This window comes from Platalea leucorodia (assembly GCF_965183815.1).
Source record: "Platalea leucorodia genome assembly, chromosome: 7".
In the NCBI taxonomy this organism is placed as follows: domain Eukaryota; kingdom Metazoa; phylum Chordata; class Aves; order Pelecaniformes; family Threskiornithidae; genus Platalea; species Platalea leucorodia.
Window position 1 is genome coordinate 17,585,108 of NC_138829.1, and position 15,044 is coordinate 17,600,151.

General features: G+C 34.0%; 1 protein-coding gene across 8 annotated transcripts in view; it reads right to left on the reverse strand.

Moving 5' to 3' along the window:
- The window catches only part of PPP4R4 (protein phosphatase 4 regulatory subunit 4), a 104,285-nt gene that overhangs the window by 60,545 nt on the left and 28,696 nt on the right, over positions 1 to 15,044 (reverse strand). For 7 of the 8 annotated variants that reach the window (XR_014228699.1, XR_014228700.1, XR_014228701.1 and 4 more), the window contains exons 4-8: positions 10,530 to 10,677; positions 9,760 to 9,833; positions 7,455 to 7,561; positions 4,882 to 4,989; positions 236 to 357 (exon numbers count right to left, since the gene is read on the reverse strand). Coding sequence is in view for 4 of the 8 variants with exons in the window: in XM_082316800.1 (XP_082172926.1) it covers positions 236 to 357; positions 4,882 to 4,989; positions 7,455 to 7,561; positions 9,760 to 9,833; positions 10,530 to 10,677 (559 nt within the window). In the remaining 4 variants the exon portion in view is untranslated. Of the gene's footprint in view, positions 1 to 235; positions 358 to 4,881; positions 4,990 to 7,454; positions 7,562 to 9,759; positions 9,834 to 10,529; positions 10,678 to 12,350; positions 12,438 to 15,044 lie in introns of those variants that run through there. The other variant, XM_082316802.1, reaches the window with a different exon arrangement.

Sequence of the window (15,044 nt, forward strand, 5' to 3'; positions counted from 1 at the left end):
TGCATTAGAAACTTGGAATAAGATAACTGATTTTGTGGACAACTGGTTCACCTTCCTTAAAACTTACTATGTATAAAGCACTGCAAGACATGAAATGCATAAAGGATAAAACAACAAAGAAAATAAACCCAGAAATGTCTGAAGAATGCAGACAGAACAAAAAGCATTTAAATACATTTATAAGATGCATTAAAGCATTAAGAACTGGACTAGTAAGCCTAAATTAAATTCTTACCTGCATCAAACATATCGAGCAGATTCACTAATGTCTCAAAAGCTGCAAGGCGTACACTGCTGCCCTCATCTCTTGCCAGTTCTACTAACTCAGGAAGCACCACAGTTTTTGTTAATTCTGTCCTGCAAAGCGAGGAAAGCAATCAAGAGAAAACATATAATGAAACAATATTTCCACAGCAAAACAGAATTCTTCCTTGAAATACTCATTTAGATATTTTTTGGGTAGTCAAGAAGAAAAAACTGACAAAGTTGTAAGGAAATGAAAATTAAATAAAAACCTCCAGTCAATCTCAGGACTTTTTTCTTTGTCAGCCAAAGACACGTGCAAGTTTAAAATGCAAAACTTCAGCACTAAAAAAGCATTCAAATTAGCTCAAAATAAATCAGAGAAAATACAGTCTGAAAAAACTCAAAGGAGTCCAGCTACTTCACTGTGTCACTAAGAAAACTCTTCTTATCAAATATGCAGAATCTGCTCAATGTGATGGTCCAAAGCCAAAAATTATTAAATATGAGTCACGGTGGATTGAAGTGTCTGGAAATCTTATGCTTCAAAGATGAGCCTTTTTACAGAGGGTAAGCAACTACTGCTCAGAGAAAACACAGTTTCCCAACTAGTCCAAACTTTTTGGCTTGTTTTAAAGTAGTAAAGAAAGGGTTCTGCTTGTCTCTTTTTGCCTTGGTAATTACTGGCACTATCTGCATGTGTGACGGTCCTGACAACTTGAGTCTATACATTTGCAGCAGATGGCTGTATTAGAGACTGACTCTGAAATCAGAGTTTAATCAGAGAGGTGACTAAGGAGGAGTGAAATACTCTTGACAGAGAAATATTTGCGCAGTAGGGTGACTGGCAGAATTAAGATCAAAAGAGATTTGCTTCTTGGAGCAAAAGTATAGCTTCTGTAGAAGCTACCAACCAGCATAATTTCCCATGTGCCAGTGTATAACTGATTCTTGATTGCTTTAAGAGATTAGAAAGATCTTTTCTGCAGTCCCACTATCAACAAGAACTGGGAAAACATACCCAGTACTTTCACTTTTTTTTTTTTGTCATGCTAATTCTTTTATTTATAGTAGTCAAGATTTCTAGTATTTGAATTTGTCTGCATTTGAGTTAGAAGCCCACTTAGTCCTGTTCTCATGTACGAGCTCTTGGTCTGCTCATTACTTAGTGAAAGCTGTTGTAAACACCACATCTCAAGAATGAGACCTCAGCAATTTATAATAGCCAGGGATCTGGCCCTCAACGTTTATACTGCCCAAAACATAAAACTGCAGGGAAACACTCTGATAAAGTTACACTACGTGATCATTAACCAAGACGACAAAATCAAAACTATGTTTGACACTTTGAGCAACTGTGTATGAAGAATTTAGACTCTGTCATTTCAATCAAAGTTTTTAATACAGAACTAATCACAACCTCCAGGATGACAGATTTTTACTGAAATAAAAACACCCAAAATACCCCTTCCAATCAGACTAAACAAGTAACAGCTGTCCCTTTTGTAAATCAATATGCACAATAATACTTTCAAATGTTTATAATCAGAATCAAAGTGATTTACACCTTACAGAGTTTATTATTGTTACCAGCAAATCAAGATGTAGCTTAACAGTATACTTCCAAACAGATGATTAATCATTCATATAAAATTATGAGAAAATGACATGAGAGAATTTAGTGGAAACATCACTAAATAGTAAAAATAAGCATTGGGACTGTTGTCACATCATGCCCTCAACATTTACCTAAAAATGTGCTTATTTCTGTTTACTTAATTGTCTTTATTTTCCTACTACCTGTTCATCCTCAGCATGAAACACTGTAATAGTTTACATACTGAAAATACCGACCGTTCACTATTTCTTATGAGATTAAAGATTAAAGCATCTAAATCATTGGGAAGGGACCCAAGCAAAAACCTCAGAGAGAAAACAGTGTATATGGATACATTAACGCTAAAAATAAAAGTTGGGGAGGAAAGAATTAAAGAAAAATATACCAAACGGACCACTAATTGATGACTATATATTTAGCCCTATTAAACCACTATTCTAACTATGGGTAAATTGCCAGTAATACTGTCATTTGCCACTGCATAACACCTATCTTATTTTAAGACTTAGCCCCCAGGTATAATAAATGCAATTTAGTTCATTTTAAAGACATTAAACAGAATGAAGAAAATTTTACTTCCTTTCCAAAATGGTCACTTATTAGTATAAGATATAGCCACCTTGTTACAAATGAAAACAACTTTTTTGCTTCTTCTTTCACACTCCTTAGTATATGTTGAACTTAAACAGCCTTTGGAGGACGAGTGAGGAAAACGACACAAATGCATACATTTAGTTCTTATATGAATACCTGGCTGTACATATACCTATCTTAAATGTAAAATAAAACTGCTGAAAGCAAATTCACACAAACTGTGAGTGCTTCCTAAAGGCTACCACCAAAACCGTTTTCTGCTTCTCAACAGACTGAGCCACAAGGCAAGGAAATCTGTGCAGCTGTACATTTTTAAAACATAAAAAATGTTTCAGTAATATCTGAAAAGAATATTCACTAACTATATGTATGCCCTAGATAAGAGTTATTTTACTCAGAATAACATACTTACACTATTTCTTAAAAAAATTTTTTTGCTGTATTATGTGTCACAAATCATTTTCAAAGCCAAATTCATATGATTACTTCTCAGCTCTTGGCTATAAGCAGAGGTTAACTGAGAAGGTTATAGGAATCCATGGAAATGCAGACAGTATCTCAAATAAGACACCAAAAAATCTCATGGGATTGAACAATAACAAATGAGAGAAGAGGAAGGAAGGTGATTGAGATAGACAAAAACATACGGCATAGGAAGGGTCAGGGGAGAGAAGGGCAGGACTACATCCTAAATCAAGACCCAGAAGTCAGGGGAAAAAAAAAAAAAGAAAGGGAAAAAAATGCTTTGCAAATATGTTTCTGTGGATTTCCATTTTGGTGGTATCAAAAATCTTCAAACTAATATGACAGATACATCCCTCCCTTCAAAACTTAGTTGTTATGGAAAAAAGCCCAACACCTGATCTCTCCCTGATGGTAAACAGAACCCTCTCTTTCACTCATTTTTAATCTCCCATTAAACAGAATTCAATTTTAAGATACATAAAGATACATGAGATACATGCACACAGTAAAAATAAATGCAAGCTCAAATTATTCAGTAATTCAGTTTAGTAAAATAAGTGTTAAGTTTTCAGTTTTAAATATCAACAATATCAACAAATACTACCTTTCTTTTTTGTAATCACGAGTTCTTTTAAATTCAAAGCCATTCAGTATGGAAAATGTCAAAATTATTTACCATGCTAACCTATGTTTTGTTGTAAAAGATAATAAGTACAAAAACAAATTAGTAACTTTACTGAGATGAGTAATATTGTGTTTTCACATTATTCACATCCTCTGAATTTTTGCAGGACAAGGACCTTGCAGAAGAGGTACCTAAAGCACATATATAAAATTATTTTCTATGCAATAAAGACAAGTTTATCTAGGAATCTAGAAATTACTATCCTGCATGACCTTACCAAAACAAAGTTAAATTAAGCACATGGCAGTAATGCTTAGTTCTTGCTGTGAATATTCATTCCCTGTATCTGAGTAAGCTAAAATACTGCCTGAACATAGACTTTTCCAGTACTCCACGGCTGAGAGGTAAATTGCATTGCTTCAGGAATTTCTGGTGTTTTGGTTTTGTTTGTATTAAATAACTCAGAATCTAAACCACAACATAATTCTCCATTAAAAAAAATAAATCATTCCACAGCCACAGGAAGGCAGCTTTTCCACAAACACCAGTACTAACAAACTGAAGTGCATATTTACCATTTCTTTCAAATTACATTTCAGTTTCAGCCTCTTCCTTGAATTTGCTCATAAATTCACAATTTTAAAAGCCAGAGGGACTCTTAAGACCTAATCTATCCCTGCTGTATAAGACAGGGCAGGGAACCTTACTTGGTAATTTCTTCAAGTCTGTAAGAGAAGTTACTGCTTTTTTTTTCTTCCTGACACAATAACAGGTGGACAGACCTGGAATTTTAAAATATTTGTTCATTCAGAGACCAATACTGTGTGGCTAGTTAACACGTTCTATTTATTAAAATAAAAGTTCCAGACTTTTTCTATTCTTATATGTGAAATATTGAAGGTCTTCATGCTTAGAGTAAAAGTTGATACTGAACTGAAATTTGCTTACAAAACACGTTTCGCCTTTCGCAAAAAACTGCACAGTAATTATCAGAAACTGCTAATACTTGCCATAATCCTCTTCCATTTTTAAATGAGCCCAATGACATGAATGGATAATTAAGATGATTTCAAGAAGCTATAGATGAACTCATTATTTACAAAAAACTGTTGTTTGTATGGTTCAGCAATTTTACTATCAGAGAGAAACAAAAATCTGAGAATGGAAAAAAGCCAACTGCCAACAGCCAATTCCTAAGAACACATCTGTACACTCCAAATTCATTACTGAGTACACATGAATTAAGTTAGAAACCTTAAAAGGAGTTTTTAGGTTACCATTAAATATTTCGGAGAAAGATTTTGCATTTAGAAGCAGTTATGCAAATTGTACTCACCCTACTCCTTGAGCTATATGTTCCAGTTGCCGACACATGCAAGTTCTAACTTCATATTCCACATCCTGGCACAGTGATTTTACCAAAGGAAGAATCTCTCTTTTAATACTAAAAAGGTGAATATTTTTTATTACTATACAGAACAAGAATATATAAAATCCACTCTGTAGTACTCAAATTTTACCCATATATTACTTCTAATGGCAGGGGGTTTTTTTAATTAATTTATCACACATGGTAAGTGATTTTTCTGAGAATTTGCAATTATAAAAGAATACTGTACATCAGACATAAATGTGTGCTATAAAGAAACAGAAAATGGATTATTTACAGTCATTATAATTTGCTCATATTTCATCTATTATTATTTTAAGCTACAAAAATAGTAGGTAGGCTTAGAGATGCTGTCCTCATTTAATAACCATCTTCAGTACAATTTTTGAACAGCCACTGTAAGAATATAAAGAATTATATAAATGGAAGTGCAAATCCCAGTTAATTGTCTTTAATACCTCATCTTTGGTATGCATATATCACCAAAGAGATATTTGGGAAGAAAATAGAAAAAGAATTTAAGATTAAAAGCTTCAGTACTGCAAAGTCTTTATGCAAGTACACCCAAGTATTCATGTTAAATCAATGGCAGATACTTGAATTCTATTTAAGTAAAAACACATACTACAACTTGGCAGAATCAGCCATTGTGTTTCCTTTCACTGCCCAAGATGCTGTCATGAGTATTCATAAAATATCTCTATCCAAATCCTTATGTTGTTGCAAAACTCCAGAGAAATAATACGAAGCCACAGACAAGCAAATTTTCAAGCCAGCTTGCACAGCCTCCACTCATCCCAGTGAAAATTAGTTTACTTCTTAGAGCAAAATTTGGCCTCAAGTTTCAAAAATTGTACAAAGTCTTGGGAGTTTGGCATTTTAGAATACTCTGAAGTAGAGACTAGTTCCAAAAAAGACTTGTTTTTAACTAGCTGTTGGAACAGAGGGTAGAAAAACTAATGTTCTATTCCAAGGTTGGGACTTTCAATACTCTATAAAATAACCTGGGAGCCATGTGAAATACAAAAGAAAGGTTTTTAATTATAGTATAAATTTTATGAGGAAAAATGCTGCCTTTCTGAAGAAGGATGTGAAGATATGCTTATATATGGCCTACTCTTGCAGCCAGACACATCTCCTGAGCCTACACCAAGACCCCTCCTGCAAGGGGAATGAGTGTGTCATGCATCTTACTCAGCTTGCCACATTCTAAACCTGTGGATCCAGGTCTCTTTTCAGCCCTCTGAACTGCACTCAGAGCCCTCTGCCAGAGCATCAAGATGTCCCAGAAAATTCTCAGCTACCTTCTTAACATGTAGCTTCTGTACAGAAATGGTGCTACCATCTGTTCACTGAAATGAGGGGTTTCCTATTTCTGAACACCAAGGAATCATACTAAAGAAACCCAACAAAAGAAAGTATGATTATTTGAACTTATTATGGCTAACACTCTTATAAAATTTCTCATAAGATTCCAGGTGATCCGGAAATTCACTTGATTTTCATGAGAATGCAACATCAAATAAATAAAAGCATTTGTGATTCTGCCAGAATTCTACGAATTTTGAAGACAAAGATTTGAAGGCTTTAGTAACATTCTCAAAAAATACTACTTTACCATGCTTATTAACTTTTGCATGTCCAACAAGTGTAGTCTACAGAGCAAATGAAGGTGTAGATAGTTTCCTTTTGGTTGCTTCTAGTTCTTTTTTATTGAAGAATAAAATCATAATTTAAAGAAATTTATTCCTACATGTCTTGTCATATCATCCTGTTGTTCATCTTTTCTGTTATGCTGAATTCTTGCATTTTGGGGCAGATCAAAATCATTATTAGAGCAGAATTCCTCAGCTAGGCACGGTTTCTGTGCATTTAGTAGCCCTCACTGGATTTCTTTTGTAATGCAAAATCATGTGGCCAATTGCCTGGACAGGAAACACATTTGGTGAAATGGCCCTAATATCATAACACTGGCTAAACTGTCCAAACGCTGCACCACACCAACTGCTTTGAGCAGATAAGTTATTTAGATTTACTTTCATCATTGCTTCCCTCTTCTGCACCACTGTCCAAATCCAGACACTGAGTCTAAGAGCTGGGTAATATCAGGCAACAACAGTGGCTCCTGATACATCTCCATATAATTAAGGATAGAAACAAAATATATCTACGTGTTAAATTTGGTTAGACAAATAAAAAGTTAGGAACAGGATTCTTCTCTTTATGACAAGAAACTCTAAAGGTGATGAAGTTGTATTTTGTCTCTGTAAATTGCAGACAAATCCACTGTTTGCCTTACTCCCTAGTAAGAAAAATGATGAACATCAGCAAGTCTGAATATGCTACTTACATAATGAACATTTTTTTAATTATTAATTACTATCCAGATAAAGAGATCTGTAAAAAGAAAGCATTTAATTTTTGCAGTAAAGTCTACTTTTCTTATAGTAACTTTTGCCCACTAACAGAGAAATACTGGTATATACTGTGGAATGAAAATATATGTGCAGTCTACTTACACATGAGCTTCAAATTTGTTAGCTAATTTTCCCATGATTTTACAACTAACTAAGCGGGACTGAAGTGTTTGAGAAAGCTGTGCTTTGGAAACAAGTGGATTCAGGATCTATATGAAAGAAAAGAGAAGAAATGTGAACAGAAGAAATGTGAGCAGTAAATAATGCATTCCCTTTCTTAAAAAAAAAAAAAAATCTAGAAAAACATATCCCAAATGTCATCTATCCCTTTCATGGAATTAATCAGCACTAACAATAACAATGCCTATGTACATTAACAGTCTATTGGAAATCTGGTTTTAATATTCAATGCTAATTATAGCATATTAAATCCATATCTTGGCCCAAACAGCAGTTTAGGATTCACATCACAGCCACAGTTTTACATCTGTCTGCTTGTGTCTTTATTTTGAGACTAAGTTGTATATGAATATTTATAGCAATTAGCTGGTAATTTTCACAAAAGTTATTAAATATATTCCTGCACAAGGGAAAAAAAAAAAAAACGCAGAGAAAGGAAAATGAAGCCTCTCTGAGGTTCTTTCTCCTAAGTTTTCCCAGGAAACACCACTTCTGACGTAAAGTTTTGAGGCAATGATCCCTCTGGATTATGCATACTTCAGGGATCTGTAGGGAAGAGGTTTCATTTCCATACAGATGCAGAAAACCTGCATCTTTATTGGAGTGCTTCTGTCATTTGTTGGATCACCTCTATGGTGCCAGAAACAAACTAAGAAAGGCCTGCGGAATAACATATTTAGATATATTATTTTTTGCCTGGAAATAATCACAGAAATCCAGGTGCCAGGCCAAGAGGAACATTACAGAGAGTCCTGTAGTCTGCCACAGTTCCTCACTCAATCTCTTCTGCAGAGCTCCACAGAAGGATAATATACAGGGCAGGAAAGTCCAACAAAATTCTATAAAGCATTTTTCTCCTTCTGTTACCAGCTGATATTTTGAGGTAAGAGAATCTTACCACTGTAAGGACAAATAGATCACCCAGACTAGAATTAGTACGTAAAGTATGCTTCTAACTATAACACTGCATAAAGAAACATATCATGAGTTAATTGTATATTACTTATTTGGTCTTTGAACTATGACAGCAAACACACCATGCCTAGTAATACTAACTCCAATTACTGACCTAGACACAGTCTCTCCCATGAAGTGGCCATTGCCAGAGAGAGGATACTGAGTTAGGCTGACCTTTGGTCTGACACACACACCTTTCCTTGTGTCCTTGAAATCGATGACTGTCCTATGATTTTTACTTACAAAAATAATTAACAACTAGAATATTCCAAGTGTTCTGATACAAAGATCCTTCAAGTAACATAAAAGGCTCCCTTTCAGATTCAGGTTTCTGTATAGCTACTGAATCAACACTGCTTTATCAGTTGTGATCTTCCCAAAACAAATTTTTGTGGAAACTTACAATTGTGTTCCTAGAGACAAATCAGGGGAGAAACTCCATCTTGTTTAAATGGCATCTTTAAAATTAAATTACAATTAGATTTTGGAAGTGACTAGGATAATTCCTCTTTTTTTTTCCAACCTAACTTTTCACCCTTTAGAAGTTTATTTTTTAAACAGTGCTGGATTTCAATTACCCACTAATTTTAATAAGTATTTTCATACTACACAAACAATAATATATTTAAAACTCCATAATGTTTTAAATTATAAACACAGTAAAATATGCCTGTTGCAAAGCTTTTAAACTTAACAATGAAATATGAATATTCAAAACAAAACTGAATAAATTGGCTGAGTTAAAGGGGAGTGACATTATGACTTAGTGACAGATTTCCCTCCTCTTTCTTGAGCTACACAGTGAAAAATGAAGAGTGTTTGCAGGGCATTAGGTTTTTGGTACATCAAGAACAACTGAAATTGGAAACACAAGGAAATGGATCTCTAGCATTCAGTCCCATTTAGCAGAAATCAGAATTTTAGTCCCACAGCAAACAAAATGTAGTTCTTTCATGAAGACACAGAATGAGATACTATCCTGTAAATCAAAACAGGATACATGAAAACATGTTACTGAGAATACTAAGTGCAGTGGAAGTGTTACAGTAAATAGTCTTTATTTGCTGAAGAATACTAAAATTTTTTAAGGTGACCTACCTGTCTCACCTTCTAGCACATTCCTCTGTTACAGTATGTTCCACAAGCATTACTGTTTGCACAGGCATAGAACTGTCACAAATCTTACTAACGTGAATGAGACTTGCAGGGAACTACAATCTTACAAAATATTCTTAATTTGATGTTAGCATAAGTGGGAGAATATTATTACCTCATGTCTGATAGTCTCTTTTGGTAAAGCTTCTATTACAGCAAGAAGAGTTTCTAGCCATGCATTGCTGACACCTGTTAGAAAGAAATGGGTTATATGTTATGTTGTACATATAATCAGTATAACAAAACACACATCAGTTTTACAAAATTAGTTCTCATTTTTTAAACTCATCTCTTCAAGGAGCTATATATCTAAAAGCCACTAAATTAACATTCAAGACTTCAAACACTCATTAAGAAGCAGGATAGGTGAGAAGCAAATTCTGTCCCCATTTCTTTTACCTTTTGAATTCCAGTAGAGGAGAATAATTATCCTGTTTGTTTTGAAAAGACAATTTCCCTCATTTAGAAGCATATTCTTTTCTTATGCCCACTGAAAATTTCTAGTTTTACAATAGGCCCTTCTTTCTTTATATCGTAAAAATAGTGTCAAAGTAGTTAAAAAAAACCTAATAATTATAGAAGAAACATCAACCATTCTCCCTCTATTTTATCAGCCACAGAACTCTGGTACTTCAGTAGAAGCTTGGACTTAGTAACAACTTTGGGATTTAGCCCTTCAGACAAAGTGTTTTTCTTTGCTTCAATCAGAATTACATTTAAATATCAGTATGTAATTGGTCAGCATGAAAAAATCTTTTCATTCATGCAAGTCTATATATACAAAGTCACAGTGACTGCACTCACTGCTTTACACAGTATGGTACAGTTACTAAGGAAACAAAACATAGAAGTAATAAGTCATCAGCATAGTTGTGCAGCCCTGACCTGCATCTCTGTGTTCCAGGTTCTGAAGAATGATGTGTAGGAAGGAGTGTGAATATGTATGAATGGACACCGACTCCTCTTGCAGAACAGTCAAAAATGAAACAGCAGCTGTTAACTGCATTTCCACTCCTGCAACATGCAGCACCTCCTGTATAATTACAAATTATATCAGTTTAGAGCATGAAGCAGAAATAAACTGAAACAACATTTAAATTTTTATGTTCACTTTTAAGAGTGAATATCAACAACCTGGGTAAAATACAAAGTTGGCTGTAAAATTATTTTCTCTTAAGAGCAGTTACTTGGAGATATTAAAATCTCTTATAGAATGAACCTTTTAAGAAAAATAAAGTTAATTGTAATATTTTTGGTACTTTCAGTTTCATCAGTGCATATGTGTGGATTTTTCGACTTTACAAAATGAGAGGAAAAAACAGACCAGCCAACAATTGTACTTCTGCTGTTTATGCACATGAATAAAATAAAAAAAAAAAAAAAAAAAAAAAAACAACCAAAACAACTTCATTCATTCAGTGAGAGATACTAAAATAGCAGAAGGCAGTTTCAGTTTCGTCCCTTGCCAACTGACATGGAACACAAATGAAAACGTGTGTGTGTGTGTATATATATGTGTGTGTGTATATATACATACAGTCTTAAGAATAAAGCAAGATGTATTAGAGTATTTATCTAGGTAACTCAGCATTTACTAGTACTTAGCTTTAACATATAAGAGTATAATCAATTAGGCCATCTTTAAAAGCATCAATTCTAAAGTTAAACAAAGATAATGTGGGAATGAAACAAAAAGGAAATTTAAATTTCAGATTTATGCACACGCCAAAGAGCTGGCAGGATGCAATCTATGACACAGCATTCATTGTAAGTATGTAGATATCCATCAGCTAGGTGAACATTCCATTCATTTACTTCTCTAAATGTATCTCTATCTCATGAGAAAATAAAGTGCATTATTCTACTACTAAAGCATTACACTCATTTTACAAATGATTCCAAACTCAGCAAGAGTTTAAAGCCCATACTTCCTATTTAACAATTTAGATACATGGTTTTGTTTCTTTTTTTAAAGTGCTTGAGATGAACAGTGTTTTCTCAGATCACATATCAAAAATCAACAATAAGCTGAGATTTTAATTTAAAAAAAAAGCAGCCTAGACCAGATTAAGAAAATATCCATTATGCACCTAAATATTATGTAGCAGAGGAATTTTGCTGAGAAAATACAGTTTGCACAGAATATCTGTAAAATTATTTAGTAGACTTTGCTTACTTCAAAGTAAAACAAGAAGTTTTCATTACCCAAATGTCAACCAGTTTGTGCGTGCAAATGTATAATTTTCAGTTTATCTGATTCCCATGAGAACCATTACTTATCTCTCAACAGGTGTTTCAGTTTACAGACGTGTATATTTGTAATAGCATTTTTTGTGCCCCTACTCCCCCAAATGAAAAAAAAGAAACAGCATTGCAGCTTAACCAATCAAAGTGTGATAAAACATTTGCATTCAATAGCCATGGAAACCACCCTCTTGTTATCTCCACAGCCTCTCTCTCTCCTTGTTCCTCCATTGTTATTACAACAGCCGCAGCCAAGAATAAGGACCCCTACCAATTTTGTAATTTGAATGTTTCTGGGATCAGAATACCTGTGCATACTATTCTGGGATTTTGGCTCACCCTTGCTCAAAAAACCATCCCCAAAATAATCAAAAGAACTATCTACACACTGTAGATGCTAAGACACCCCTGCAGACCAGAACATAATGGAGCTGAATTCAATTTTATGTAGGGGTTACTTACCATCAAATAAAGTTTCCAAATAGTCTCCTCCACAGATCCACACAACTCTGGATAATCATGTGTGAGAACACATTTTCTGGATGTGCCTCCTCATGGACCTCGGGAGACATTGAAATGTAAATTTCTAGATTGCTTACACACCTGCTTGCATTGATGTTTGCACTCAGAACTGTACAGTTCCACATATGAAAATGTATGGGTCTCCTCATTCCAATTTCACTGAACTCAAGTTGAGTGGCTTAAATTTACTTAATATAAATTTATTTATTTATAAAGTAATGTTTTTTTCTATACATGGATCCTCCACAGATTCTCACTCTGGAGGAAAAAAGCTTTTCCTGTCAATCTTATTCAGACAAGTGTATTTAATGGAATTTAAGGGTATTAGCATGTTCTTGAACTACTCTAATGTCTGCAAGTTAAACTCAGGCATCAAGACTTGCAAAATTTAGAGAGCCTGGCTTATTCCATTAATTGGAAAACAGAAAATTCACCTCTATGCACTTTATGTCCTGCAGCAATAGAATTCTCTTGAAAGAATGCTGCAAGCAGAAACATAGTCAATCCTTTTAGTAACTGCATTGATATGAGAAATCCTCATTTAGGACTAGAAAGACACAGAAATAATGGAGATTACAGAAGCTCAAAGATACAGTGAGGATGGACCTCAAAAATCAATGTTAGGCATAAGACAGGGTGAAAATCACCCCACCTCTTTTTAAACTACAAAATCAACTAGGAAAAAAGAAAAGCTTTCAAGGGGAGACTGATATATTAGGAAAATAAGTAACTGTGAAAATTAGTTTGGAACTAATCAGACAGCACCAGGTAAGGCTTGATATATACGCTTCACCAAGAGTAGCCATAGTTTTCTGCATTCACAGCCTTTGGAAAAATCTTATTAATAAAGTCAGTCAGATAGACACCTGCAATCTCCCTCCACTGCTTCTGGTGGCAGGGCCCAAGGATGGAAAACAGGGAAAATATTACTAACATCATTTGAAAGGGGCCATTTGGTGCACAACCAGAAATGCTGAGATGAATGTCTAAGCTTTCCCTAAATCCGCATTTCAATGACTTCCACGGTGCATGAGGAGGTGCATGCAGAAATCCAGAGAGTGGGGATCTCTATGCAAAAAAACCCATAAAGGATGCCACTTCATTTTAACTGGAGAATTTAAAAAAATATTTCATAATCTCATTCCTACATTAACATCTAAATGATATACAACGTATTTGTTTTATTAGCATAACCAAAACACTGACACCCAATTTAATCATTACTTAGATCTGGTATATTTGTTGACATATTGTATGTTTGATTTTGCTCATCTCAGACGTAAAACACTTAAATATATAAAGGGTCTTTAATATAATTTTAATTTAATTAGGTTTTAAGGAATGATAAGCAATTTGCATATATCCATTTCTATCTTTATATATAAAGGTAACCAGGTTTATCAATTTCTCACAAGGGAAATAAAAATTCGTAATGTATCCAGCCAGAACATTCCTTGCATTTATTTCTTCTTGTATCTATTTTATCCTCAGGTCTAACAAAAACAGTATTTATTTTTGCTTTTGGGTTTCTGTAAGTGTGCTAAATAAGTACACTGGCTTCCCTACCCAGTTATATAGTGACAATACTTTCAGATAAATAGCACCCTGAAACTACTATACAACTCATTTTTCATGTGCAAATTTTAATTCACAAATGATTTTTCCCAATCTACAGAAGTGAAACCAAGTGCAGTAATTTAAGTCAGCTTACTTCCCTGCAATGCCAGACTACATTTGCAAGACTTTAATGGCAGTTGCATTCGATTATGCTTTATAGACTATAACAATTTCCATTTAATGGTCAGGACTATTCCTCCAGTAAAAACAAGGATAAGAAAAAAAAAAAAAAAAATAGGTCAAGCGCTTAATGATGCCAAATACTGCTTTGCAGTTAAAAGTGCAGTGAACATGGGTAAAACAGAACTGCTCTTCTACTACAAATTAAATAAATATTAGATAACAGAGCACCATTGAAGAACCTGCTTTTTGTAAGAGTATAGCCACAGAAAGAAATTTAACTCATATACATTCCAGAAAGTTTTAATTTATAAAGCTTAAACCTGAAAGGAACATTTATATTTAGACTGACCTAATTATATTTCACTCTTTTACCTCTGCCTTGAGCCCATTAACTTAAGTTTCACTTAATTTATCATCTAGGAAGGCATTCAGTTTGGATTTAAATGATACTGCAAGATGAAAATCACTACTTTTCTCAGTTATTTGCTCAAAGATTGATCAGATTTATAGAATTATTATTAAAATTGTCTGCTTCATTTCTAATATTTGTCTTCAATTCCTAACACTTTATATACTGTTTTCAGTTGGATGTCCTTTAATATTATGCAGGAAGATACTTTTACAAAGTAATTAAGTACTGCCTGATCTAAACACACTAAGCTCCAACTCCCACTGTACAAATATTTTCCAGGCCCTAGGCTCTGATCATGTTAATGATCATCCTTTTACATATTTTTCTCCATCCCTATATAAAAAAACTAAGACTAGAATAAAAAACTGTATTCCCATACTAGACTTTTTTTTAAAGACAAAGGGGCAAAGACTACCACTTATCCACACCCTGAGAAATAAGGGTAAAAAAACCCACAGAGTTTCTTGTTACTCCTTCATTTC